Raw genomic sequence first — 25783 nt, 5'->3', positions numbered from 1 at the left:
CCGCTTTTTAATTTCTCGAGAACAATCAGTTTTTCTAATTAAAAAAAAATTTCCTCACTGTAGCGTTGTAAAAAGTTCAATGCTGATGACTTTTCGTCACAGTCTGGTTGATTTCTCATTTCCAGTCTATGGCATTAGAATTTAATACGAGTTTCTGCTTGATGAATTAAGGAGAATAAATTACTCTTGCATGCGATTTCTTTGTCTAGCATTTTAGATTATCGACGTTTTCTAAAAATCTGTCTGCTAAAATGCAACCCATACCAACGAAATGTTAACGTTTTTTTGCCTTTCTCAATACAAAATGTTTAATAAAACTGTTTTACGGAAGAAGAATACATGTACATGTTATACAATTTCTGTTGTGTCGAGTTAAGTTGGACTGTCACATCGATTTATCTCAAGTACCTACTATGGCATAAGAATTTGTAATGTCTTTGTCCTTTATGAAAATCCACTGAATCGTGCAAACAGCTACCATGACTGTCGCTGAAAACCAATTAGATACATTTTTTGTTTGCTTTTCCTACTTTAATAATATATTACGAGTCTGTTCTGGCTACAGTTCCAGAAAACTATAGATAGAGCATTTAGTATACCTGCACTGGAATCCCAGTTGACTCAGATAAAGACTGTCGGTGGTTTCGGAACAATTTGGTAAGTGTTCTGGATTTTTTTTGGTTTCATCTTGATACGGGCGAGAGCTGGGAAATGTTCCTTCAGTTAAATCATGACGGCATTCATTGACAATGACTAAAGAGAAATCTAGACAGCACAATAATTATTGGAAGTAATTGATGGTTAACGTTGACTTCTCGCTTTGTAGTTTTCGACACAAAATTAACGTTCAAGTGTTTGGTAATTTTCGTTAGGCAAAGCCGATATAATTTTTTCAGCTGACGCCTCTGCTGAACTTAATTTTCAGAAGGTTACAGTGAAATTGAAAGAGGAGGCAAGTTGATCATGAAAACAAGGCACACCTTAAAGAGCCATTTCGAGGCTATAATAAGGGAGTTTAAGAAACGAGGACGGCAACGGTAACGAGAACGCCACAAAACAATGGGCTTAATGAGCAAAAACAATCGCTCTGCACGTGCGTTTTACATTTTGGTACATTTCTTTGCCGTCCTCTGCAAAACAGCAATGTGAAATGACAAAATTTTAGGTTTTCTCGAGAAAGGGAGCGTATGACGCAAAATGTTCTTTATTTTTCCTTACTTTGACGTTAATCATACTAATTTAGTTCCTGGAGAGTTCGCCAGCATTTTCCAAGTTACACAAATTTAAATGATTGCGAAAGAGTTACAAAAACGAGAAGTTATATCTTTAAATGACGTTCTCGTCACCGTTGCCGTCCTCGTTCCTTAAACTCCCTGCTATAACTCGGGGTACGCGGTGAAAAATTAACTTTTGTTTCATCCAGCTAGCGGTCAGAGAAAGAACTCGAAAATGGCGCCCCCAGAATTCAAGCGCGCGCCTCTAACCTCTCGACCAACTCACCGCAGTTTCTTCTTCCTTTTCGTTTTAGATTTTTTGAAACCACAATGGCATCGTTTGGCGTTATTGCCCTGCCATTCTTAGTTGTTGTTTCAATGTATCCGCTCCAAACCTTGCAAAGTTGTCATGAAGACAAAGATTTTGCAACTGAAATGTCAAAAGAGGGGTACTCTTGGTGCACCGATCAATACGATCTTTTGTATGTGAGGGGATTCCAAAGAAAGAAGCAATCACCCGATGATCTGAGAGACTTCAAGTTGGTGAAGTGTTGCCAGCCACCTGCCGTGCATAGGGAGAAGCCTTACACTTGTACATCTGCCGATTGGGACTTGAGTTTTAAAAAGTGCGTTTTGTTAACTAACGTTTTAGATAAGTTTTGATATTTTTTTTTTTTTTCTTCCAGAGGAAACGGGAGCAGGGATGATGGAAGGGTGAGGGGTTTTGGCTATTACTCCATTGTGGCCCGGGTTTGATTTCACGACTCGGCATCGTATGATGGTCCACTTTTTTATTGGTTCTCGTCCTTGCTCCAAGAAGCTCTTCTCCATGTACTCCCGGCGGTTTTTCTTTGTCCTCACAAACCAACGTTTCCACATTCCGACCAATTATGTAACCCAAACCCCACGAAGTCGTTAGGGCCCGTCCACGCCAATGTGCTTCTGTTTAAAAACGCATACTTTTTGATACGTTAATTTTTGCTATTTGTCCACATTAAAACGATCGGAAACGCTAATGAAAACGGAAACTTTCGAAAACGGTTTAGATCGGACGGGGCATTGGTTAAAAACAATTGAGTGGCCCTCTCGTTAAGGACGTAAATCTTTTTTAAACGCCGTTATCTCCCACCATAGCCGAAAACATTTATTCATTTTATCATATCCTGCCACTTTGAATTAAGAATTAGAATCAGAATTAGCTTGCATCATATGTCAGGTGTGTCTGGACCTTGTCCATTGCTCCAAGATACTCCTTTATTATTCTTAAAAGTTATTTGGATTTTCTTTGTAGTGAAGATCGGATTTGCAGTAAATAACTGTATGGATAACATGATGCACTTTTTAGAACTTGTGAAGCTGAAATTTTTCTTACTCTTTGCAGATTCAAAAATTGAAATTGTACACTGCACATTCAATTGATCGGAGCCCTTTCCAGCATGTATAGTATATGCATACACATAGAGTACTACTAAAATACCCCATTGCCCCATTTAGTAACGTGAGCTTCTTCGCATATTTCAGAGAAGGCTGGGCTACCTGTCCGTCAGGGCATTTCATTCGTGGATTTCATCGAGGAGCGAGTCATCAATTGAAGAGCATCCAGTGGGCCACTTGCTGTAAGCCAGCTCTTCATCCTCACCGCTACCGATTGTGTTACGATCAGAATCTTGGTGACGGGGATACTTGGGAATGCAGTAGAAGCGGTTTCTATGTTGCTGGTATTCACAGAGGTTCAACCGAGAGCCTGTCCAGCATCAACAAGCTCAGATGTTGCAGTATGTACGACGGTGAGTATAAAAGCGGACAGAGGATTAAAGGGACAGTATCACGCTATTTTTAGTAACACATTGAAAATCGGAAAGACGCTATTCGGTTGATAGCAGCCAAGATATAATGACAGAATTCCATTAAAAAGCTATCAGAATGCAAAGAAACTATCCACGGATATTTTCGCCGGCAGATGACCAAGATAGAGAGGGCGTCAAATTTGAAAACGTCTGGCAGACGTTTTCAAATTTCGCTGTTGTAACGCACGAAAAATCGCCGGTTGTACTATATTTTGGTTCAACCTTTCGTCTTAGAATCACTATTAACATTTCTTTAAATTAGCGATTGAGAAATCAAGTAACACAGTGTTCAAAGTTTAAAGTTAGTGAATTTTGGCCAAAAATCATGATATCTCCCATGATACTGCCCCTTTAATACAATCGAGGAAACAATGTTTTGGTAAAAGGATTATTTAGTAGTTGAAGGGGCGTTGTCATGGAGATTTTGCTGTATGTTGCTCAAAACTGCTCAAATATTTGACTAAGAACCTCTTGTCTAACGTGAAATTCCTCTTAGAGCACCGAGAAGAAGAATTGAAACGATTTCTCCAAGCAAGAATAAACTATTATCGGTTTTTAGCCATCTCTCCAAGATACATAGGAAATAGTAATGAAAAGTTGAAATCCATTTTCATCCTAGCCATCCGCAGATAAAGATGAACGATGCTAGTTTCTGTGCATAAGTAAGCTTATTTTTAACAAAACTGAATCTTTATTTTTTGACGTTTACATCCATAAAAATGTTTTTTGGTTATTCAAAGTGGCACTGCCCCTTTAAGACCACACATCGAGTGTTAATCAAATGTTTGAGTCAGTATGTGGAGCAAACTGCCTATTCAATATAATTTTATCCATGATCTTACTATTTAACAATTATTCCGCGAGCGCAGGCTGGATAAGAGATGATAGATAGCCAACGAGGCGCGAAGCGCCGAGTTGGCTATAATCATCTTGTATCCAACAAGCGCGAGTGGAATAATTGCTTTATTAAAAACAATCAAGAAATATTGCTAGATCTTACTGATTTCGCTGTGAGAGAAGAACCAGCAGACAATTTAATGGCCGCCATTTCTTGGCCATGGTATAGTGGCTCATATACCATGGCTGCTCAGCCAATCAAATCCCTCGAATTGCATTATACGATGATCCAGATTTTTAAAAAAATATCTTTATTCAAGTCAATAAGTGTTTTCCATGTGCCAGAACCGGAAGGCCAGGCCTGCCAGTCTGTAGATCGAACGTGTCCTTTTGAAGGGATGGTGTTGCGAAATCTTGAACAATAATCGCTTCAAAAATGGTAGGCACTTTATTGAAGAAATTCGAAAGTCTTGCATAATGGTTATCCTTCAAATTGGTACTTTCCGTTTACAAACGTACCGGCCTGGTCGACCACTTCTGACTAATCAAAAGCACCAAATGTATATCCTATTGGTCGTCTTTATTTTCCTTTCTCAAGCCTTAAGTTATCTGTTAGGTTTGTCATTAATTTCCATGCAAAGTTGTTCAGAAGTTTCAGTGTGTGGAAGAAAGTGCTTATTCAATAAAATGTTGTCAAATGATCTTACATACATCTTTATTCAAATCAATGTACCCTACTTTTTTTAACCGCCTTAGGGTTTTATTTAATTAGATAGCTTTAGAAGAATGAGTCAGAAGGAAGAAGATTTGGTTGTCAGTGTTGTTTAATTGCTGTGTACAGGTGTTCAAACCTTTTAAACTCTCTAAGGGCAATCATTTACAATTTCAAAAGAGAAGAAGGAGAAGAAAAAGAAGAAGAAAAAGAAGAAGAAGAAGAAGAAGAAGAAGAAGAAGAAGAAGAAGAAGAAGAAGAAGAAGAAGAAGAAGAAGAAGAAGAAGAAGAAGAAGAAGAAAAATGCTCCTGGATCGAGAGAGCCGTGATAGATAATTTTGGTAGAATTATCGAGGAATACTTTTTGCTGATACTGTTTCTTGAGTTGTACAAGATGGACCCATCTTTCGATTCAACGTTAATTCAAATGAAATTCCACGGTGTTACGGTTCATATAAAGGCTAAGCTGTCGATCGGGGTTTTCCGTCGTCCTGTAATTTTTTTTAGTTTCTTGGAAAATAATGCATACGATATGTTTTTTTTTCTAAGGCACACTGACCCTTCCTTTTTCTTTGTAGAAGTTCTAACACTGAAGGGTCTTGAAGAGGTCAAAACGCGCATTATGGATGTAACTCTGACTAACTTAGCTCTTCTGGCTAATTATCTCGGGTACGGTTGGGCTGCTGGTTGCAGAGCGAGAAGCGCTGGTGAAGACTTCCTCCGCGATGGGGACAGCTGGAGGGCCCACTACCAGCAAGGATGCAAAGGGTACAAGTCGACCCATCGTTTGAAGATCGTGTACGAGAACTTCTCCTTCAGAGTGAAGAACATGGAATATTTGAAACAAGAAATTGAGTCCCTGAAGCCTATTGTGCAGGATGTTGGAGAGATCAAGAATGAGGACTCTTTGTCAACGAAAACGAAAATTCAGCGGCAAATCAAAACCGTTCGCACCGTGACGCATTCGTCCTCGACAAGGTTCAAGACTACAGTGGGGGCCTCACTGACTCTCTCTTACAAATCACCTGGTTTAATCGGCGATGTCGCCACCGGAACATTCAAGGGATCGTTTACTTTGTCAGGAGGAAAGGAGAGTGCCCAACTGAACAAAGACACAAACGGGGAAATAAAGTGGGACGTCGTGACAGTCAAAGAATCGCAGACAACGGACGCCAACTCGGGGACATCTTACCAGATAACCACGTCACAGACGAAGATCAACGTGCCTTACAAAGCTACCATACAAGTGCAATTCACGGCCAGGCTTGAAGGCTTTTTGATTTGGGGCGGAGGCCCAAATGGCAAGAATCCCAACTACCATGAGAAATGGAGAGGATCAGGTGATAGGCCTACCTTTAACTACGACATCGGTACGCAGGGAGTTCCCTTCTACAAGTTTCTGAAGCAGGTCAGTGATCGAGGAGAGAGTCCTTGGCTGTGGAACTTGCTGAAGCAGAACATACCGTACTCGGAGACCGTGTTAGGCATACTGACGGATGAAAGTCTGTACGAGTTCGAGCTTCAAGGCAAGTTCCACGACGTGGCAGGCTTGGATTTCAACGTTCAGTGGGATGATGTTCCCATTGCAAGTGCTAACTCTACTATCACCCTGTGACACAGGACGAGCAGTATGGTAATTTGACGAGTTCCAGTTCTCTCGTTAAGTGATTTGTAATCCTAGTTTATGGCGATTCACCACGCCAGATCAAAATAAAGAAATCACGCTAGCCAAGTTGTCTGTTGTGGATTATTGCAGAAGTCCATAGATATAAGGGGTGGTGGGAGGGGGGAGTGTACCATTGATATAGAAAACCCTGAAATTCCGGTTGTAAATTAAATGGTATGTGTCGTTCCAGTCTCGTTCTAGTCCTTAGGCTCTTTGGCCAGCGGTTCGCCTGGAGTGAGTTGCAAAAAATTTAACGTCGGGTGTAACTGTTGATGCCAGACATTCATCCCAGTCATATTTAGTATTTTAACGTTTGAAAATATCATTTACGCCCGCCGTTAAGTTTTATGCAACTCGTCCCTGGAGATCGGAGACACTTGGGTACTTGGATACTGGTAAAGCAATGAAAATAAAAGGGAGATTCGTAAGGGGGCAGCGTCTCTCCTGGCAACCAATCGTTGACCAAGGAGCCTGAGGTCGATCTCTGAGTAGATTAGTGTCGTTCCACTTGGAGAGTTTCGAATCATATAGGCTATAGCTCTGGCCCTGAGAAAGACTAATTCTATTAGTCGAAATATTGGCCACTAATAAATCTGCCCTTTGCCGTAGTGCCAGCCTTGCATTCAGTTTTGTATTTTCACGTTCAAGTGACGCCTGACACGAGATCTTTCACAAGAGAGATCCGGCAAAATTACCAGCAAGTTTAATTCCTGCGTTGTGTGGACCTCTGCATTCAAAAGTTTTCTAGCCTAACGACTGCAAGCTATTTTGGGCAGACCTGTTGATGTTGTTACAATTTCTTTACGCTTCTCTATATTCCGTAAGGACAAGCTAAATCATTTAATGTTTACATCTGCAATTACCAACCGGATGGATTGTGTAAATGTTAACCTGACCCAATGCTTCCTAAAATTCTAAATGAGCTGTTAAGAGTCATCTTTATACACAGCCTCCTCATTTAATCGAGGGCTTGTACGACGCATGGAGAATCGTTTTTATACCAAAGTTCTGCCAACCAAACAAAAACTTAAGGCAATTAAGGAACATGCTCCTGCTTTTCTTTTTTACTGCGGGTGCGTTCTGCACATTTCGGAATGGTCCTAGAAAGTCAGGTTTCTCAGTAACTGCGGTGCTTACTAAAAGTGTCAAAGATATTTTTCGGCGGCTTAGTGCGGAAAAAGTAGATATTGGCAATAAAGGGTTACTGGAATCCATAAAAAAAAAGTGAGATAGCCACGCATTTTTCTCAGATAATTTTAGCTTCTCGCTTTGGAAAAAGAAATGACATACATTTCTAGTTTAATGGCCTTAGCTCCCACGAGTCTCCTGTAGCTCAGTGGTAGAGCATCCGAACTAGTAATCGGAAGGTCTTAGCACTCGGAGCACCCGGATTTCTTTTTTTCCGAGTATGCCTGTGTCACTTTCTAGAATAATACATCATCCTCAATGACATACATTGTTTTGAATTTCAACGCTTTTTATATTAAAATTATCAGGTTGCTTAATTTTGCCTGAAAATTGCATGGTTACCGCCAATTTCTTTCTGGTTTGTAACAGCCCTTGCTAAGATTTGTTTTTCCTGTATAATCGTAACCGGGGAAAATTAATTCTATATCAGGACTCACCATCCTTAAAGTAATACTGTGTGGTCCACTGAAGTGGGTGGACGTGTGAAATAAACGAGGAAGCCAAAAAGATAATGAACATAATTAAAATGGACTTGTGAACTGGCAAAATGGATCAGGTGCCGGCATGTGATAAACAATTGACCGTTATTGAATTGTACTCGAGGAGACCACGGGAGGGTCGTCTTTAACGTACAGAACAGGCGATAGTTTGTCCAGAAACATAATTTGTTGTACTTCAGTACCAGACCAAACGTCAGACACATTACAAATGTTGGTTCAATTTCGTTTCAGACGTGTGATTAGGACTATTTTTAACATAAAGTTGGAACCTACAACGGCAAGAATTAAATATACCAATGATTTATGTTTCCTTTTTAAGAACAGAAACAGACAACAAATTTACAACTATCCTTGCGTTCAACTTGCTGTCAAGTTGTAAATAATGCTTTGCTATATAGTCCTTTCAACACAAGTACTGTTGCTCTTTTGAGATTTATGTGCATTCTCCTTTGTTTACGTACAGAACATTAAATATTCTATTTTAAAGGAGATTAACAGCACCCAAGCGTATATATTTAATTCAATAAGTCTAGGTCATCGTCTCTTGTTTGTAAACCAAAAAGCCTTCTAAAGGTGGGTTGTGTTTCATGGGCTTGTGCCAAGTTGGACAGCAAACACGTATTTCTAGTATAAAATCGTTCACGAAATCAATCAAGAAGAAATTGAGTTCATTTTTGGCAAAAAAGACAGTATCTGGCTCAATTTTATGATGGTTACTCGACAGATACAAACGAGTTAAAATTCAAATTTTTCCCTTGCGGAAAAGCGTAGAAGCGAGGCCCCTAGTTGAACCATAGTTTATTAATTTAAGTGCTGATTATTGCGTCAGTACTTTGATTTGCTTTCAACGCTGTATTTGTTTACTTTCGGTTAAAATGTCACAGTCACGAACTGAAAAGAAAAAAAAAACGAAAGAAAGAAAGAAATGCTGAACTGCCTACATGTGAAACGAATTTGTCACAAAACGGAAAAAGATAAAAACAAAAAATAGATTTTACTGGTGAAAGGGAAGAACCCCAACTGTAATCTTTTATCGATAGGACAATCAAAATGTACTAAGCATATAAAATATTTTGATTTTTAAACTTTCAAGAAGTAAACTGTTCACAAACAAGAATGTGTTAATCACTATTTCATAATTTATCTTAATGTAAAAATGGAAAATTAACATTGCTGCTACTGACTATATTAACATCCGTTAATTTCATGAAAATATGAGTACCATTTGACGAAACCTGCAACGTCAAGTTTACCAAAACTCTTATTTGCCATTTTGTAACTGTGGTAATTGTTCATGCCCATTGTACTAATATAATTTGACCGCTAAAAGCAGCTATCATCCCACCCCACGTAAAGTGAAATTTTACAAATGTCCTTAAACTGCTCAAATGAGACAAAGGAAGTACAATCAACAAGGCGGATATTTATTGGTGTATGCGAGAAAAAAATCAAGTATAGAACGAGATTTCAAATGTTGCCAGATACTTTCCATTTTGTCAACAAGTAATTCTACTCGACCTGCTTGGCACAGCGTCTTACATGTTGAGAATGTTGGTGTAAAATGTAATTTCTCATGATTGATAAACTAGTAATTACAGAGAATTCGTTGTCATTCTAATTCAGTCCTTTCAAAAACATCTTATCAATATATAGCTGACAGTTTCCTGTCTTGATTTGTGAATTAAAATAACAATGACTAAATGAGAAGATATTATCTCTGAATCGTTAGATATTGAATCACTTACGGAAGAATTCCTCGAAAACGTTTTTTTTTAAAGAGTGGGGCATGTTAAAAGAAAACGGAAAAAACATAATAAGGACACGTCATTGGGAAAAAGCGGAACACTTTTTTTTAAACAATTATTTCACGGCTACTCACAGTTAACGGCAAGCATTTTGCACATGTATGTGATATCAGCTACCAATAATTTAGTTCAAGAAGTATTTGCCTACAAAAAATGCTTATAATGTTAGGCCTCTCGCTACTACAGCGGTTAAAGACGAGCAATGCAATGCATGAGGGGATCTTTTGAGGAATCTTCAGAAGCAATGGGGCCAATATCAGTATTGGAAGCGTTTTTAAGGTCCTCGTCGCATGAAAAGGTCTATTGCTGAAACAAATTCGAGGATTCTTGCTATAAAAGGAGCATACGCTTGTCATCGAATATTCAGTTGTGTTTTAGCTCCAAACAAGCACGGGACAACTGGTAAGCTAACATTTTTGCTTCGCATGCCAAGTTTGTTTTAGTTTGTTAAATTGTTTTGGTGTTTTTTTCGACGTTTTTCCCATATAGACCATAAAGTGACTGACGTACGAATATGAAATCTGAGTGCTACAGAAATTTTACTTGTTTAGGACTTCAACAGATTTCATCAATGCTTATCTAGTAGTTTGCAATTGCCCTCACTTTGCTTGGCGAGTGGTGTTAATACAAAGCAGGATTTTTTCCTTCGTTCCCTCTCGCCCTATTCAAATCTGTACTTAATTGATGATAATGACTTTTACGTGGACTTAATTGTGTCAAGGGACGGGCTACTGGGGCTAAAGCAGATCAAGAGCTCGGCCAGGGATAAACATGAATGGAGATGGCTTGTGGTCGATTGATTTTGTTTAATTTGATTTTTTGGTCAATTTTACCAGTATTTAAATCGCCAACTCAACTTTGTTAAGCTGTACAACTTAACGTTTTTGTCATTACATGAGGATGAGATTAATTTCAATACAAATAATAGAATTACGTGAACGGCAGACATACCACAGCCTTGTTAAAAATTTTTGAAGTTATGGTTGTTAATCATCCACGGTTGTATTTGCCATTTGCAAGAAAAATGGACTCTTAACGTTTTCATTATTATTATTGATTAATTAACTTATTTATTGGTCGAGATGCAACGAGACGACGAAAATGTCCTTTCCCTGAATGTAAAGATAAGGAATGTGTAATCATCCATTTTGCAGAGACACTTGGTCGATCATCTGTATCTATTTCCTCCATGGTCAGATCAGTTTAACAAACCGTACAGTATTAGCTGGGTAACTATAAATGTCATCATCATAGGCAGATTTTTTAAACCAAAAATGACGGACAAGCTTGCTTTGTCGGTAGATAAGAGCACGGTCTTTAAATCAAGAATAGTTAGTTTGGTTGTAATAAATGGAAAAACAAGGTAGTTAGTTAACATTCCGTCCGTATATATCAAGATTTTTACAACGGGAGTATTCAATCTCATTTATATGTAATATCATTTAATTTTATTTAAACTCTCTAATTGCGGGTCTTTTTTCGTCAGATAAAATGAATACAATTTGGAATATTGTGGTTTAAATTTGGAAAGACATTTCTGCAAATTTTCGCTGTACTCCAGCCTGACACAAGTAACTCTTAAAGCATCTTATGAGAAATTTGTTGTCATCATTGCCCATTTTTAACGATAAAATGTTTAATATTATATGTCGTGCAACTAAAAAAATAGCTATTCCAATATAGTCATTGTTCCTATCTGTTCTTTTTGCGTACGCTATCTTTTCGAATTAGAGATCGATAACGTTCACACGTTAAAATGTCTGACTTCAATTAATGCTAACTTTGAGTCCTGCAATGCGCCAGTTTGCCTCTGCATGAAACCGTAAAGTTTTCTTAAAATGATCGCTACCAAGCAGAACTTTCCTGTGATGCTGTGTAACAATATACAAAACGGTTGTAATGTTTTTGTAGCTTTATTTTTTACTGTGCGGTGAATGAGTTCCTTACGTCAGAGCAATAGATTTACGGCTATCGCAAGCAATACTTCCTTTTGTGCCCTTAAGCGTGCCGTGCAGGCTTCAGATGTGTTGAGTCTGTGGATTATTGTTAAATGATTGAATTACAGTTAGAAAACTGTAGTACTACTCTCATGGTGCTGATCTATTGTCCGTATCTTGTAAAATGTGATTGAAGATGTTCTTAAATGTCAATAATAATGGTGTTTTTTTTTTCATGATAAATGTGTGCAATTTGTGGAAAAGCTGTCCAGTATTCGCTACTGTATCTTGTTCTATTGTTTATGCACGCTAGGAAACGTTTCAGACATTGTATCGCACTTTAGAAGCCAATTGACGCACCACATCAAAATATCAAGTTTTTTTTAACTTAAATGGTTGTTTTGTTTCATCACATGACGTATGTTGTTGAAAAGCTGTCCTGTATTGCTACTGTTCCTTGTTCCTTGTTTTTATACACGCTAGAGAACACTTTAGACATTTATATCCCCGCGATTCAGCTGCTAATTGCCACATTACTTTAAAATGTCAAGTTATTTTAAATTCTGATCATAATCAATTTTCGAGTATTGCATCTGTGTTAACTTGTACGTCTTCCCCTCCTTTTCAGATCACGTTTCAGAAAATGACAGGTGCCATTCCTATTGCACTGGTGTGGACAATTCTGTCATTAAGCTTATCATGTGACGCTCGAGGTAAGGGAAAGTTTTAATTCTTCCATTTTGTAGACGAACGAAAAGAACGTCAACTAAATTTATCTGTCTTTTTTAATTTGTTAATGTGCACTGTAAAAATGAACGAGGTTTAGAAATTTCACCTACCTGCTCAAATCAATTATAAGCTCGTTTTTAAACGTACGTTTTTGTCCTTATACTGAGCCTTTTGTTCACGGTCAATTATCTTTAATTTTGATAATGACGTGTGTTCAGTACACACAGATTTGCGAGTATTTGAGATATGGTTATCTGTAGACGCTACATCGGAGTCACACTGATGTGTTCTAGCTCCGCCATGAATTTTGTGTCCGTAGAGGAAATCCTATAGTGTGACCTTCAAATGAAATAAAGGCTCTTCGATAGCACTTGTAAGCTGTGCTGTGGGCAACTATCTGGATAATATCCCTTTTCTGTTGGCAACATTCATCACTGGTATATATTTAAACACCTGGCTCACACATGGATAACTTCCTGACTGAACTAATGAGATGAATGAACTTCTGAAAACTAGGCTATTACCATTTTTGTCTAAGAGACACTGACGGCAAGACTTGAAAACGTCGACCAGACTTAATCAAGTTAGCATTCATTTCCAACTTGGCCATCTCAAGCCAAGATTCGTGAAAAGTATAGCCTTTGTATTGAAAAGTTGGGCAATAGGTTTATGCTGCAAATGATCAAAAAGGGCCATTTGGCTTTTCGTTACTTAATTAATTTAATATATCTTTTAATACGACCTTGTGTTCAAGTTTCAAAATACAGTTTTTTTAGAGTGAAAAAGGGATACTTGACTTCTATATAGGCAATAACGAACAGCCTGAAAAAGAAAAATAACAGCTAACACGAAGGGACAATTTTTGCCCTCACTCTTTTCACGTTTCTTGAAAGTATATTCAACTATTAACAAATACGAAAAAATCGTTGCCATAATTTCACCAACGATCTAATCACTTAAATCAATCCCATGACAAATTTTTACCCAGAATAACAAAAAAAGAATCTAAGCAAAAAGTGATTTTACTGCATTAAAGTTATAGATTAGTCCTCCCACTGTTGCCTCCAATATTAAAACGACCAAACGAACAAAGAGTAACAATACGGTACTTACAAGCAATATCTTGTAGTAGTTTCTGTCATTGTTTTGGAAACAAAGGGAATTATATTGGGAGCTTGCTCTCTCTTTTGAGACCACAGCAAGGAAACGATTACAATATTTGCACAAAAAACGCTTTTGTTATCCTTTAAAACAATGCGGATGTTCTACTGAAAGAGGTCATTATACAACTGACAAAGCTGAAAAGCTCACACTATTCCACGTAGTTCTGGTAGAGACGAAGAAGAAGAAAAAAATGATATTACAGATTCATTTAATTTTGTTCTTTAATTCTAGCATTAAATCTCTGTGGAGTGAGCCCTATAATTCTCATTAGTTAATGCGTGATCGTTATGTTAACACTGTTCATTAAGTAACTTTTAAAAGGTCGGACATGTGTGAAGTTAGATGTCAAGGATTTTATGTTTTACTGGGCTTGGCAATACCTTTCTTAACATTTAGGATTCCTTACTCCATAAACATAGTTCATTAACTCATTCATACATAATAACCAGCTTTTAAAATTAACCTTAAACGATCTAAAACAACTGTTTTGTGTACACTGCAAAAAATTCAAAGACCATCAAGGGGCATGACAGGAAAATGTTTTCTATACACAAACTTCAATAACTCGAAAAGGGATGGTGCACGATTCAATTCACCTAAGACTCCATAGTTTGAACCAGCTACATCTGAGCATCGTATTCACAGATCGACTCGATCAACAGTTTGCAGCACACGGGTCTTTAACATACACAGCAACACAGCAAAAATACGACACCCAACTTATTCATGACACAGGCTCGCGTACACGTTAACGTTCTTGTAAAAAGTTAACGGGCTTTCTCGATATACAGCTTCCCAGAAACTTAATTAGCTTAAAAAATTGTGTGAGAGTTCGATTGCGTTCGATTTCCGAACCCAATCAAACTTAATCGAACGGTGCCAACCATCAGTCGAAATAGACAAGAATTTTGAAAAGTCTTTTTTAGCATACAAGAACAACAAAGAGTTAGGTGAAACGGACAATAGATTGATGTAGCTTTACTGAAACACCATTTTATGATCCACTACTGTTATCATTTTTAATCGAATGTATGCCAACTTCGGCTACCGAACCTAATCAAACTCAATCAAAGTTCGATTGGGTTCGATTGCTCCAAATTTTTTTTGTGAGAGTTCGATTGCGGTTCGATTGTGAACTCAATTGAACCCAATCGTTCTATAAATTCGATTAAGTTCGATAAATGAAACGTTCCATTTGGTTCGAGTAGTTACGTCGGGCTTACTTCTGTTTTATGCCCTTGTAGTTTAAACCAAAAGTCAAAGAAATGTTAATAGTTATAATATATTAATATTAATATTAATATTTCCTTGTTGCTTCGTCATTCGTAATGAGGCTTACATAAAGCACTGCATATGCGCATGCGCTGTGGTGGATTTATTTTATTATGTACATCTAACGTATGTTGTTAAATCTCGACACGATCACAATTCATTCAACATATGAAATAAATTTCAGTTAATCAACAACTCTTCAGTTTCTGTTTTGAGCTATGAGCTTTGCCAAAACATCCAATCACTGACCTCAGGATCACCTCTCGTGAGAAGTTCGAAAACCATCCAATCAGAATGAAGTTTGCCATCTCGATAGCTGCTTGCTAAATTCGTTCACTGTCTTTGAAGGTTTGTTTTCTTGACACTCCAGGGTTTCATGGGGCTAAAATATTAATTGAGCACTTTGTCATCCACTTCCCCATTTTCAGCCACACGAAGTCATTGTTGTCCTTATTTTAAGAGTAAACAAGGGGAAGTTTGTTAATTATGATTTTCTTTGTGTGTTTCTCTTCATAGTTGCACTTACATCAGTAGGATGTTTTGTGGAGGACTTTTACGACCGGCTATTCTACAAAGTTTATCTAGATTACAGAAGTCAAATCAACAGTGGCACACAACCTGACACTGTCATCCAGGCCTGTGCTAAGGCTGCTGTGGCAAGGGGATACACGTATTTTGCTATCACAAACTATGGTGTCTGTAAATGGGGTCCAAATGGTCACACGGTGTCCAGCACAAGGCAGAAGGCGCATTGGTGTTATCAGGGTATTGGAGCACCGTGGTTGATTTCTGTCTACAAGATTGGCAGCCCCTCGGCTGGTATGTACTCTGTCCGAGCTTTCCACATAACTGTTTCCTCTCTTGCTTGTATCATTTGTATCTAACGTTTTGATCCTTAGAGGCGGCGAAAATGTGCTCTCTCTCTCTCTCTCTCTCTCTCTCTCTCTCTCTCTCTCTCTCTCTCTCTCTCTCTCTCTCTCTCTCTCTCTCTCTCTCTCTCTCTCTCTCTCTCTCTCTCTCTCTCTCTCTCTCTCTCTCTCTCTCTCTCTCTCTCTCTCTCTCTCTCTCTCTCTCTCTCTCTCTCTCTCTCTCTCTCGTTTTTTACAACTTTACATTTTTTTCTTTACTAGTTGATGGCGGTTGGTCAAGCTGGGGAACATGGAGCGGCTGCAGTGTGACATGCGGCGGTGGTTCACAAACACGCATGCGCACTTGCAGTAACCCACCTCCTTCTGGTGGTGGTGAAAATTGTCGAGGAAGTAGCTCCGAATCGCGATCATGCAACACACAGGGATGTTCAGGTGAGAAAGTAAGGAATAACTCTTTTAAAAGCAAACAGACACAATACACGAGACTTTAGCAGACTATAAGTAGACTCGCAATCTGATTGGCTACACAAGCGCATTCAAATTTTCGAAAGACTGCTCTGGGAGCTCACAAAGCAACTGGTTTACAAAAAGCCATTTTTTCTTTGTTGTAAAGATCGGCCACTAGGTTATACTGAAACAGTTTATTACCAGATACTTAGCTAGCTAGTTTGATAGTTAACTATCAGCAATTAGAAAGTAAGCTCGTGGTTTCTATTTGTTAAATAGAACTATAATGGGTGCTGTTGATAACATTGTCAACTCAGAAACGTGCCAATTCATTCCTCGTAAGTTCTTTCTTGATTATCACAGTTCTAATGGCTAAAAGTCTTACTTTTTTCTTCATCTTTATTCCTTTATGGACTTTGAAATCTCGAGGAAGTCTTGATTTCAAATATTGCCTTTCGTTTTTTCCTCATTGGTCCTTTAAAGGGGAAGAATCACGCGAATTTGATGTCATTTCAAAACTCAAAAATGTTTGTCTCTCAACAGAAACAAAACAATAATTGTCTAGTTTTGTTATAAATTATCACCTCAGTGCAATAAAAATGTTGATTAGTGCCTCTGGCCAGAGACAGAGTAGGTCGGAATGAATTGAAACTTGAAAAACTGTTAGGCTAATGTTTTTCAAGTTCTTGCATAATGGTTTCCAAAATACGCTAGAACAGATCACGAGTTGTTCCTTTCACGAAATGAGTTGCTTTCTTTCCTCTCGTTGTTCTAGAATTATTTTGTAGCTAAGTGAAGGTATTATTTCACCATTGTTAACAAAAGAGATCAAAAACCCCATGACACTCCCCCTTTAACGCATTGTTATTTTTCTTTCCGTTTAGTCGATGGTGGATGGTCAAACTGGGGAGCCTGGGAAGGATGCAGTCGGACGTGCGGCGGTGGATCCCAAACACGCACGCGCAGTTGCACAAACCCTCCTCCATCCAGTGGTGGCATTGATTGTCAAGGGCAAAGTTCCGAGGCTCGAGTTTGCAACACGAATGGATGCCCAGGTGAGCATTTGGCTCATACTCTTTTAAGGAATGACTGAATGACTGACTGACTGACTGAATGACTGACTGAATGAATGAATGCATGCATGCATGCATGCATGCATGCATGAATGAATGAATGAATGAATGAATGAATTGAATGAATGGATGAAAGAATGAATAGAGTCTTTAGATTGAAGCATGCACATCTTCTGAATATTTATGGTAAAGTTTGAAAGGTCCCTTTTCTTTATCTTTAGGCTTTCGATTGATTTCATCTCCAAAAACGTTTATTTCATAAAGGGGTAATTGCATTTCTGCACGTTTAAAAGTAAAATCCATCATGTTAACTACTGAAAGTAAAGCTCTACTGATCCAAACCTGGTAAGGCTTCGAAAAAGCCTGGACACTTTTGTTCGACAACAAGCAACTACATGAATAAAACTACTATTAGCTGTGACATGCTTCGTATCTGACAATTAATCATGTGTATCTTAATTAGTACTCATTCAGTCCGCAGTCTTTTCGATTGAGTACGCGAAGTCGGAGCCGTCAGTTTTGTCAAACGTGTACGTGTACAACATATCATGAATCAATGTCCCATTTCTTGTTCATATTTGCTTGTAATCTTTTTCTTTGTAAGTTAATGGCGGTTGGTCAAGCTGGGGAGTATGGAGCAGTTGCAGTGTGACGTGCGGTGGTGGGTCACAAACGCGCATGCGTACATGTACCAATCCTCTCCCGGCCAACGGAGGTGCTGATTGCCAAGGGAGTAGCTCTGAGGCTCAACCTTGCAATTCGAATGAATGTCCAGGTGAAATAGTCAATTTTAATAAGTCGTAGTTATACGTATTGTAATTTCTCTCCCCTCCCCCCCCGATCCAATTTAAAGTTAGAACTGTACTAAGTTTCGTGTTACCTGATTTGAAAATATGAATGAAATTCTTTGGGTTATTATAAAAACCATTATACTTGAATGTTAGGAGACTTACGTGGAAACTGTTTTTTTTTTTGGTAAAAGAAGTGCTTTTTATTTTGATTGGTAATTTAGAATACTTAACTGTGACGACAGAAAATAAACATTAAAAGGGAACCTCCACTCTCACAACAAATTGACGGGTAGGCGTTGGAAATAGTGTCTAAATTCTAAATATTTGTCTAAAACGTAGAAATGACATTCAAGATTTTTTAAAAAAATAGATATGATTATCGACAACTTTTGCTTTTAAGTTTCCTTGCGGCAGCCATTTTGAATTTTATGACGTGTAATGGTTGCCGCTATTGTTATTCAGCAGAAGTTCTTTTGTTTAAAACAATTAATCAAAGATGACGGCGCGCGGGAAATTTAAAAGCGAAAATAGCCGATAATCAAATCATGTTTTTTTCGACACTGAAATATTATTTCTATGTTTTCCAATAAAATTTCAAAGAAAATAATATATATTCAATAATGTAACGTGGAGGGTTTCCTTTAAGGTACAAGAAGCAGAGACCGATACAACGTAGAAATACGGTTTAGAGGTTACTATATTTCGGCTGGCCAAACCAGCCTTCTTCAGGTATAATGAAAATTTACATTGGGACATACGCTTATATAGCTGACAAATATTTGCGCAATAGCGGAACTACGTTAAACTAAATTGATTGACAGTATAAAATATGAAGCAAATGAAATAATAATAACAAAAAATAAAAAAGAATAAAAAGAAAAAAGCTAGTACATTTCCTCGCGAATATTAAGGCCATGTGGAGAAAGTGTTCTGCCATTACTCCTTTTACAAATACAACAACTTCATTCCAGCATCACTATACCCACGGCTACCGCCTCTATACATGAACTCCAAACTCTATCGACGATGGAGATACATCTTATTATTATATATTAAGGCCATGTGGAGAAAGTGTTCTGCCAAATTGTTGTATTTGTAAAAGGAGTAATGGTTGTTGCTTGCACGGTTGTTGCTTGGACTTGACTTTCCTTTAAGGCACTATCGTGTCTGTAATAGAAGTGGGAAAAAAAAAAACAGCAAAATTTTTTAATGCCTACTTTAGGAGTTGCTTTAATTCGATGTTTAATTTGTTACTAATCGTAGTCTCCATAGTCTCAGGTGAATGGTCTCCCTGGGGAGCATGGAGCAGTTGCACCAGAACATGCGGTGGAGGTCAGCAGACACGTTCGCGTATATGCAGAGGAGGAGCTGGCTGTGAAGGACTTAGTTCCCAATCTCAACGATGCAACACTGACGAATGCATTGTCCAAGGTATAACATACGTGCTTAACGAAACGTTTTTAGTAATCTAGGTTACAATGTAATTGGTTGGAATGCAATGCCAAGAAACTGTATTTACTACTCTATTTAACAATTATTCCACGAGAGCGCGTTGGATATGAGATGATAGATAGCCAACGAGGCGCGTAGCGCCGAGTTGGCTATAATCATCTCATATCCAACAAGCGCAAGTGGAATAATTGTTTTATTAAAAACAACCGAGAAATATTGCTAGATCTTACTGATTTTGCTGTGCAAGAACGACCAGAAGGCAATTTAATGGCCGCCATTTCTCGGCCATGGTATAATTGCTCATATACCATGGCCGCTAAGCCAATCAAATCCCTCGAATTGCATTATACAATGATGCAGTTTTTAATAATTACCCTTACCTTTCGATTGAATTTCTTCTTAGTCAATGGCGGATGGTCAAACTGGGGAACCTGGGGCGGCTGTAGTGTAACGTGTGGAGGTGGATCACAAATACGCATGCGTTCTTGCACTAACCCTCCCCCATCTGGTGGAGGCGCTAATTGTCAAGGAAGTGATTCCCAGTCCCAATCGTGCGGCATAAACGGTTGTTCAGGTAAGCATGCAACTCAATCTTAACCCATGAACACGAGTAGAACATAACAAAATAGAGAAAGAAATAATATAATTGTTGGGCAAATTATGCCAGTTTTTCTGAGCTTTAGCAATAAGCATTTTTTAAAATAAAATTAAAACTGACTTAATTGAATTAAATTTTTAGACTTACCTAGCTATTAAGGATAAGTATCTTATTGTAACACTTGATAAGTCTGTTATCAGTGTAATATCAAAAAAAAAAAGTTTATGAGCTTCATAGAGCATTGAGATATGATGATATGATGATAGGATATCATGATATGATGTCTTAAATGTACTTTAATGCCTTTAACGACAGCTAAATTGGCCTTAGCACACCATTAATTAATTCCTGAAAATGGACTTCAACTGACTCAATCAGCGAAATTTATGAGATTTCTTTCTTCTAGTCAACGGAGGTTGGTCTCTTTGGGGATCCTGGACCAGATGCACTCTGACGTGTGGTGGTGGGTCCCAGACACGCATGCGCACTTGTACTAATCCACCTCCGTCTGGAGGTGGAGCTACGTGTTCAGGGAGTAATTCTCAGTCCCAGCGTTGCAACGCAAATGAATGCCCAGGTGATTAATTCAGCCTATTACACTAGCTAGTGACAGGTTATATAACCTCGAGATCTCGCCCCTTTAGGTGGTGAAAGTTATTTTATCAGTAGAAAATGGAAGGTCTTCACTATTGCTTTCTTTTGGGAGAAATAGCTGAACCTCATAACGCCCTAAAATGTCAGCATCCAAGACTGACTTTTAGAGATCGAATGACTGCAAAAACGTCCCTCGTTATTGAAATGTATCGATAGCGCCATATTTTAACTAAAAAGATGAAAATTAACATGCATGCACCAAGTAAAGCGATTACTTTTTCAATGCATGTGGTGGTGGTTCGCAAACACGCATGCGTAGTTGTTCCAATCCTCCTCCATCAAACGGTGGTGCAGGTTGCGAGGGATCTAGTTCCCAGGTTCAGTCTTGCAGCAACAATCAATGCCCAGGTAAAGTGAGACAGCACATGACAATTATCGCATACCAAAACAGAACATTACGGGTATTCTTACACATAGTACAAAATTGGGAAGAAAAAAGGTCTTGTCTCTTCGAGAATGGCAAAGTTAGGTGGTTATGAATAAAGCTCTTTAGCGGTCTCAAACGACGGCCAGTTCACATGCATCTTTACTGAGCTCTTAATTGACCCATCCTCAAGAACGCACGTACTGAAAAGGTTCTAAATAATAAGGAGTTGTTAATTGTCCAAAAATGAAGAGTGTTACAAGATGGCTCCATACGATAGCTCTTACTTTATAACCACAAAAAAGTGCGCTCAGTAGCTTTCTGTTACATTGTCACATCTTTTGGATTCCTTCCCTGGACTCGAAAGTCAGTACTACAATGCACAGCTCAACAAGTAAAACCACATGAAAGTACTGCAAGACAGTAGGTCTAATTTTAATACTCCAAAGACAGAACTTACTCAAGAGTTTAAACCACACTAACTGTATCAACGTTGACGTAAAGGGGCAGTTTCACCTATTTTGATCAGTGTCACTTTGAATGGCCAAAAAGCGTATTTCAATCAATGGAATCGTTAAAATAATGATCCAGTTTTGCTAACAATAACCCTAATAGTACACAGAAACGGAAGATTGCGTTAAGTAGAAATTCTGACATTTGCATTTTAAATTGGTTTTCCAGTCAATGGCGGGTGGTCACTCTGGGGTACCTGGAGCAGTTGCAGCCAGACGTGTGGCGGTGGATCACAAACACGCATGCGCACTTGCACCAGTCCTCCACCAAGCAATGGTGGCGCTAACTGTCAAGGGTCTAGATCGCAGTCTCAGGAATGCAACACTGCTGCATGTCCTACAGGTAACAGATATCGCATCTGGATGGCATCCCTGTTTGTCAAATAGTTTATTTCTCTAACAAGGCCGAAATGTTTTTTGACAGGAGCGATTAATTAATGCTTAAATTTAATTTTTTTTGATTCACCGGGGTCAAAATGATTGGGTAACACGACTATAACATGCATGTCTTTTTAATGCGGTAACAGAAAATAACAACAACACCATTGAGACCTTCTTCATAGATAAAATGGGTTAAACCAACTGAGAAAAACGTCCGTTCTAACCATCCAGATATATAGAGTGTTTTCACATGACGTCACGGTTGCCATGTTGGTGTCCCAAAAGAAAGAAATGGCGGCCATGTTGGTGTCCCAAACTAAACCTCTGGGAATTGAACTCTATTTTTATGTAAATACTTTCTTTTGTTTCAGTAAACCAATATGGCCGGTAGTCACGTGAATGAAAACACTCTATAAGGGTAGATCTTAAATCGTAGATCGTTTAGGTTTTCAACTCAGAAGGTGAATTAATCAAATACAATTCTAAAGTAAAGTAGGTCACAGTACCTAATAAAATTATTTGAGAGTTAGACTCACATGATCCTTACTTGAAGTCCGTGTGTACTGGGAGTAAAACAGAGCGATTGCTTTTAACGATCTGTTGTTGTTCTCTGTCAAATTCTAGTTTCTCTCTCATTCGTTTCAGCTTGTCAAGAAGGTAGTTCCACATTTGATCAGTGTGGACAAAGATGTGCATGTCGGGGAGGTCGTCTGGTGGACTGCGTCAGAATTAGGAAAGAATTCACATCAATGACAACTGAGGAGCGAAGACGTTACGTCAGAGTCATAAGAACGGCTTCAACTGACCCAAGATTCAAGAGAAATTATGACGCCCTCATTCTTCAACACAGAGAGCTATTCCTAGATACAGGTTCGTTTTCACCACACGATGGTGACAGCAGATATGTGTAAAATTAATTGGGGGTTTAAAATTGGCGGGGCTAAGTTCAGAGAAAATGGCACAAATTACTTAACTGGTAGTGAGAGCACTTGCAACTCAAAATAACGCAGTAGAGTAAAGAGCGGAAAGTCGGTGATCTAACACCGACCTGACATAGATTCGAGATTTGATAGCCCACACAAACACTACTCACTAAATTTTTATTTTTTAATTTTTATTTATTAGTCACCGCTTCCTTAGGATACCATCCACAGAATTAAATATACAGCAAAAGAATTGCTTGATAAAATTCATTAATGAATAAACCTAGGAGTTTAGTCTAGAACCCCAGACTCTAAGGTAAAGAAGAAAAAGTGTTCATTTTTTTTACAAACTTATCCATGTAATGTTAATTGATCTATCCATGTAATCCAGTCTGGTGTCTGACAATCTGGCACGTCTCCTTGCTTCTTCAGGAATCCACGACAGGACTCACTTCCTTACATGGCACCGGTACTATATACTGCGCTACGAAAACCTTTTACGTCAAGTTGACTGCAGGTTCACGATTGCCTACTGGGACTGGAGCGCAGTATCCAGTAATGCATTTCGCACGACAGAACCACGTGACCTATGGCACAGCGCCGACACTGGCTTTGGCGGGAACGGGGTAGGAATGAATAGTTGTGTCCAGACGGGCCCTTTCAGACAAGGTGAATGGGAACTTATACCACTTCCCCCAGGAGAACCAACGGAACCAGGTTACCCCTGCTTGGCCCGGGCATTCAATGGAATACCCCCAAATATTGCTGTAGTTCAGAGGGTCTTGAATACATCAGTAGCTGACTTCAACGATTTCGAGCTGATGCTTCGTGTAAACCTCCACGATCTAGTCCATTGCCTGATCGACGGAACAATGTGTTCGCTCGATTCAGCTAGCGCTCCGGAGTTTTTCCTTCACCACGGCTTCATCGACAAACTCTGGGACGACTGGCAGAAAAAGAGCGAGAATCATAAAAATGTATATTTCCCCACCTTAACCCAATTCATGCCCGGTAGCGAAGTTCTACCTAGAGGAGTCCTTGATCTTTCTTCACAGCCGGGAGGTGTGAGAGCGGAATATCAACCAAACCCGGGTGCCGCAAGTGTGGTGCCTTTGCTTAGAGGTAAGTACCGGGGTTCCTATCATGGACCTTTTCTTAGATTTCACCATCTAGAAGTAAACGCGGCACAAAGCCGAAGTGAAGTGTTTGTATGAGAAACATCCCGAGCTCCAATGTTCAGTGGTTTTCACATAATTTCAACATTGGAAAAATATGAGTTTGAAACGTTTCTATAATTTTCGAAGTACAAGAATGTTGGGCCAAAATTTGAGGGATTTAGCTGAGTGAAACAGTCATTTAAAACGTTTTTAATTTTCCATATACATTTGAACATTTTCTTTGATCTTTGTTAGGTTTGGCCTGCAAATTTGTGCAATCGTTTTAAATGCATTTGCAAGTTGATTAGTAAAAATATCGCTCAGACTTAGAGAGTAAAAGCATTTGTCTGACATTTAAATTTGCGGCAATATAAATGTTTTGTTTAGATCTCAATGGATGACCTTGACCATTGATGTCAATGGATGACGCACTGGCGTTGGATGTCAATGGATAACCTTCCCATAGAAATACGTCATTTTTCGCAATGTTTGTCACATTTCGATGATTTGTTATTTCACCCTTTTGGCAAAAATAATGTAATTTGTTCCTTTTTGTAATTATATTTGATTTTTTTCTCTAGGTTTTAGTTCAAGCAAACTGCAGCGAATTCGACGCAAACGATTCTCCCTGTTGAGCAATAAAATCTTCAGGCTGTTTCACCTGAAACAATCCGAGATTGACAGAGCAAAGGAACTGGAGAAATTGCTGCAGCCAGAGAATTCACGGCGCTAATGAATATTACATTACAATTTTAGACAATATATTTAAACAGGGAATAGTTTAGAGTTTCAATTCTAGAGCTTTGCAAGTGCTTCATAATCCTGCTGCAAAACAATTTCTTCTCTGAGTTTGGTCAAGCCAAGCCAAACAATTCTTAAAGTTTATCTACTCCACAACCGACTAAGTCCTCTTCTTGACTATTTTTTCTTTTTTTGAAAAAATCGGAATTACAAAATAAAAGACTTCAGTGTACATGAATCGTCCAGGTACCTTTTTTTGAGGGTCTCAATGGAAGAGAAAGTTACGACGGTTGACGGTTAAATTTTACCGATTTTGACAGTTGACGGTTATCAAGGGGAACTTTCATTCATGAGTTAATATTAAAATTAACTTTAATGTCTTTTTTTAATATTAACAATTGTGTTCTGAAGGTTATTTTGTGGTCAGAAACACGTTATCAATGTAGTTAATCATTAACATTTTGAAACCGGAAGTAATTCCAGACGGAAGTTAGTTGTGATGTCATTTAAGACGGAAATTAGGTGGAAAAGACCATAAAGTGAATATATTTAGGAACACGAAAACTGGTTTACCACTTAAAACGACACGAATAGCGATATTAGAAAGACCTTAAAACCTCTTGATGGCTAACAATAACTGCTCTTTTCAAAAGAGCAATTTTTAACGCGTTAACCGTAAAAGTTTTACGGTTAACGCGTGTTAAAGATTGCCTTCTTGTGACGGCTGACAGTTAACCCCATTGAGACCCACTTATTTGACTAATCTAAGTGTTGTACTTTAATAGGCCCAGTTCGAATGATTCTATCGTCGTGACGAACTCAATTCACCTTAATTAGCATGAACTAAAATCGACGTTAGCAGGACGTCTGACAACTGCCGTGACAAGTAATTAAGCACGACAAGCATGCCAGGTAATTAAGAATGACTTAGCTTTGCGATTTAAACGCTG

General features: G+C 38.5%; 2 protein-coding genes across 3 annotated transcripts; both read left to right on the top strand.

Annotated features, from left to right (window-relative positions):
- The first annotated feature begins 113 nt into the window (after window positions 1-113).
- On the top strand, window positions 114-6337 carry LOC146453213 (uncharacterized). Of its 2 annotated transcripts, none has more exons than XM_085096897.1 (4): window positions 114-657; window positions 1529-1840; window positions 2736-3001; window positions 5189-6337. In XM_085096897.1, exons 2-4 carry the CDS (start codon window positions 1545-1547, stop codon window positions 6223-6225), a joined length of 1599 nt encoding a protein of 532 aa, XP_084953023.1. In that variant the 5' UTR covers window positions 114-657; window positions 1529-1544; the 3' UTR covers window positions 6226-6337. The 2 variants fall into 2 exon arrangements, with proteins under 2 accessions (XP_084953023.1, XP_084953021.1); XM_085096895.1 differs by having other exon boundaries at window positions 114-661; window positions 5189-6324.
- Window positions 6338-10153: 3816 nt separating this feature from the next.
- Window positions 10154-25166, top strand: LOC146453212 (uncharacterized). The gene is made up of 13 exons (XM_085096871.1): window positions 10154-10171; window positions 12335-12419; window positions 15388-15690; window positions 16002-16172; window positions 17072-17242; window positions 17865-18035; window positions 19324-19482; window positions 19907-20077; window positions 20508-20678; window positions 21801-21974; window positions 22658-22882; window positions 23368-24057; window positions 24674-25166. Exons 2-13 carry the CDS (start codon window positions 12350-12352, stop codon window positions 24823-24825), a joined length of 2628 nt encoding a protein of 875 aa, XP_084952997.1. The 5' UTR covers window positions 10154-10171; window positions 12335-12349; the 3' UTR covers window positions 24826-25166.
- Window positions 25167-25783: the final 617 nt, after the last annotated feature.

This window comes from Pavona decussata, unplaced genomic scaffold (genome assembly GCF_977016875.1).
Source record: "Pavona decussata unplaced genomic scaffold, jaPavDecu1.1 SCAFFOLD_344, whole genome shotgun sequence".
NCBI classification, from domain to species: domain Eukaryota; kingdom Metazoa; phylum Cnidaria; class Anthozoa; order Scleractinia; family Agariciidae; genus Pavona; species Pavona decussata.
Note: the sequence above shows the minus strand (reverse complement) of the source record. Positions and strands in the feature narration are given on the sequence as shown.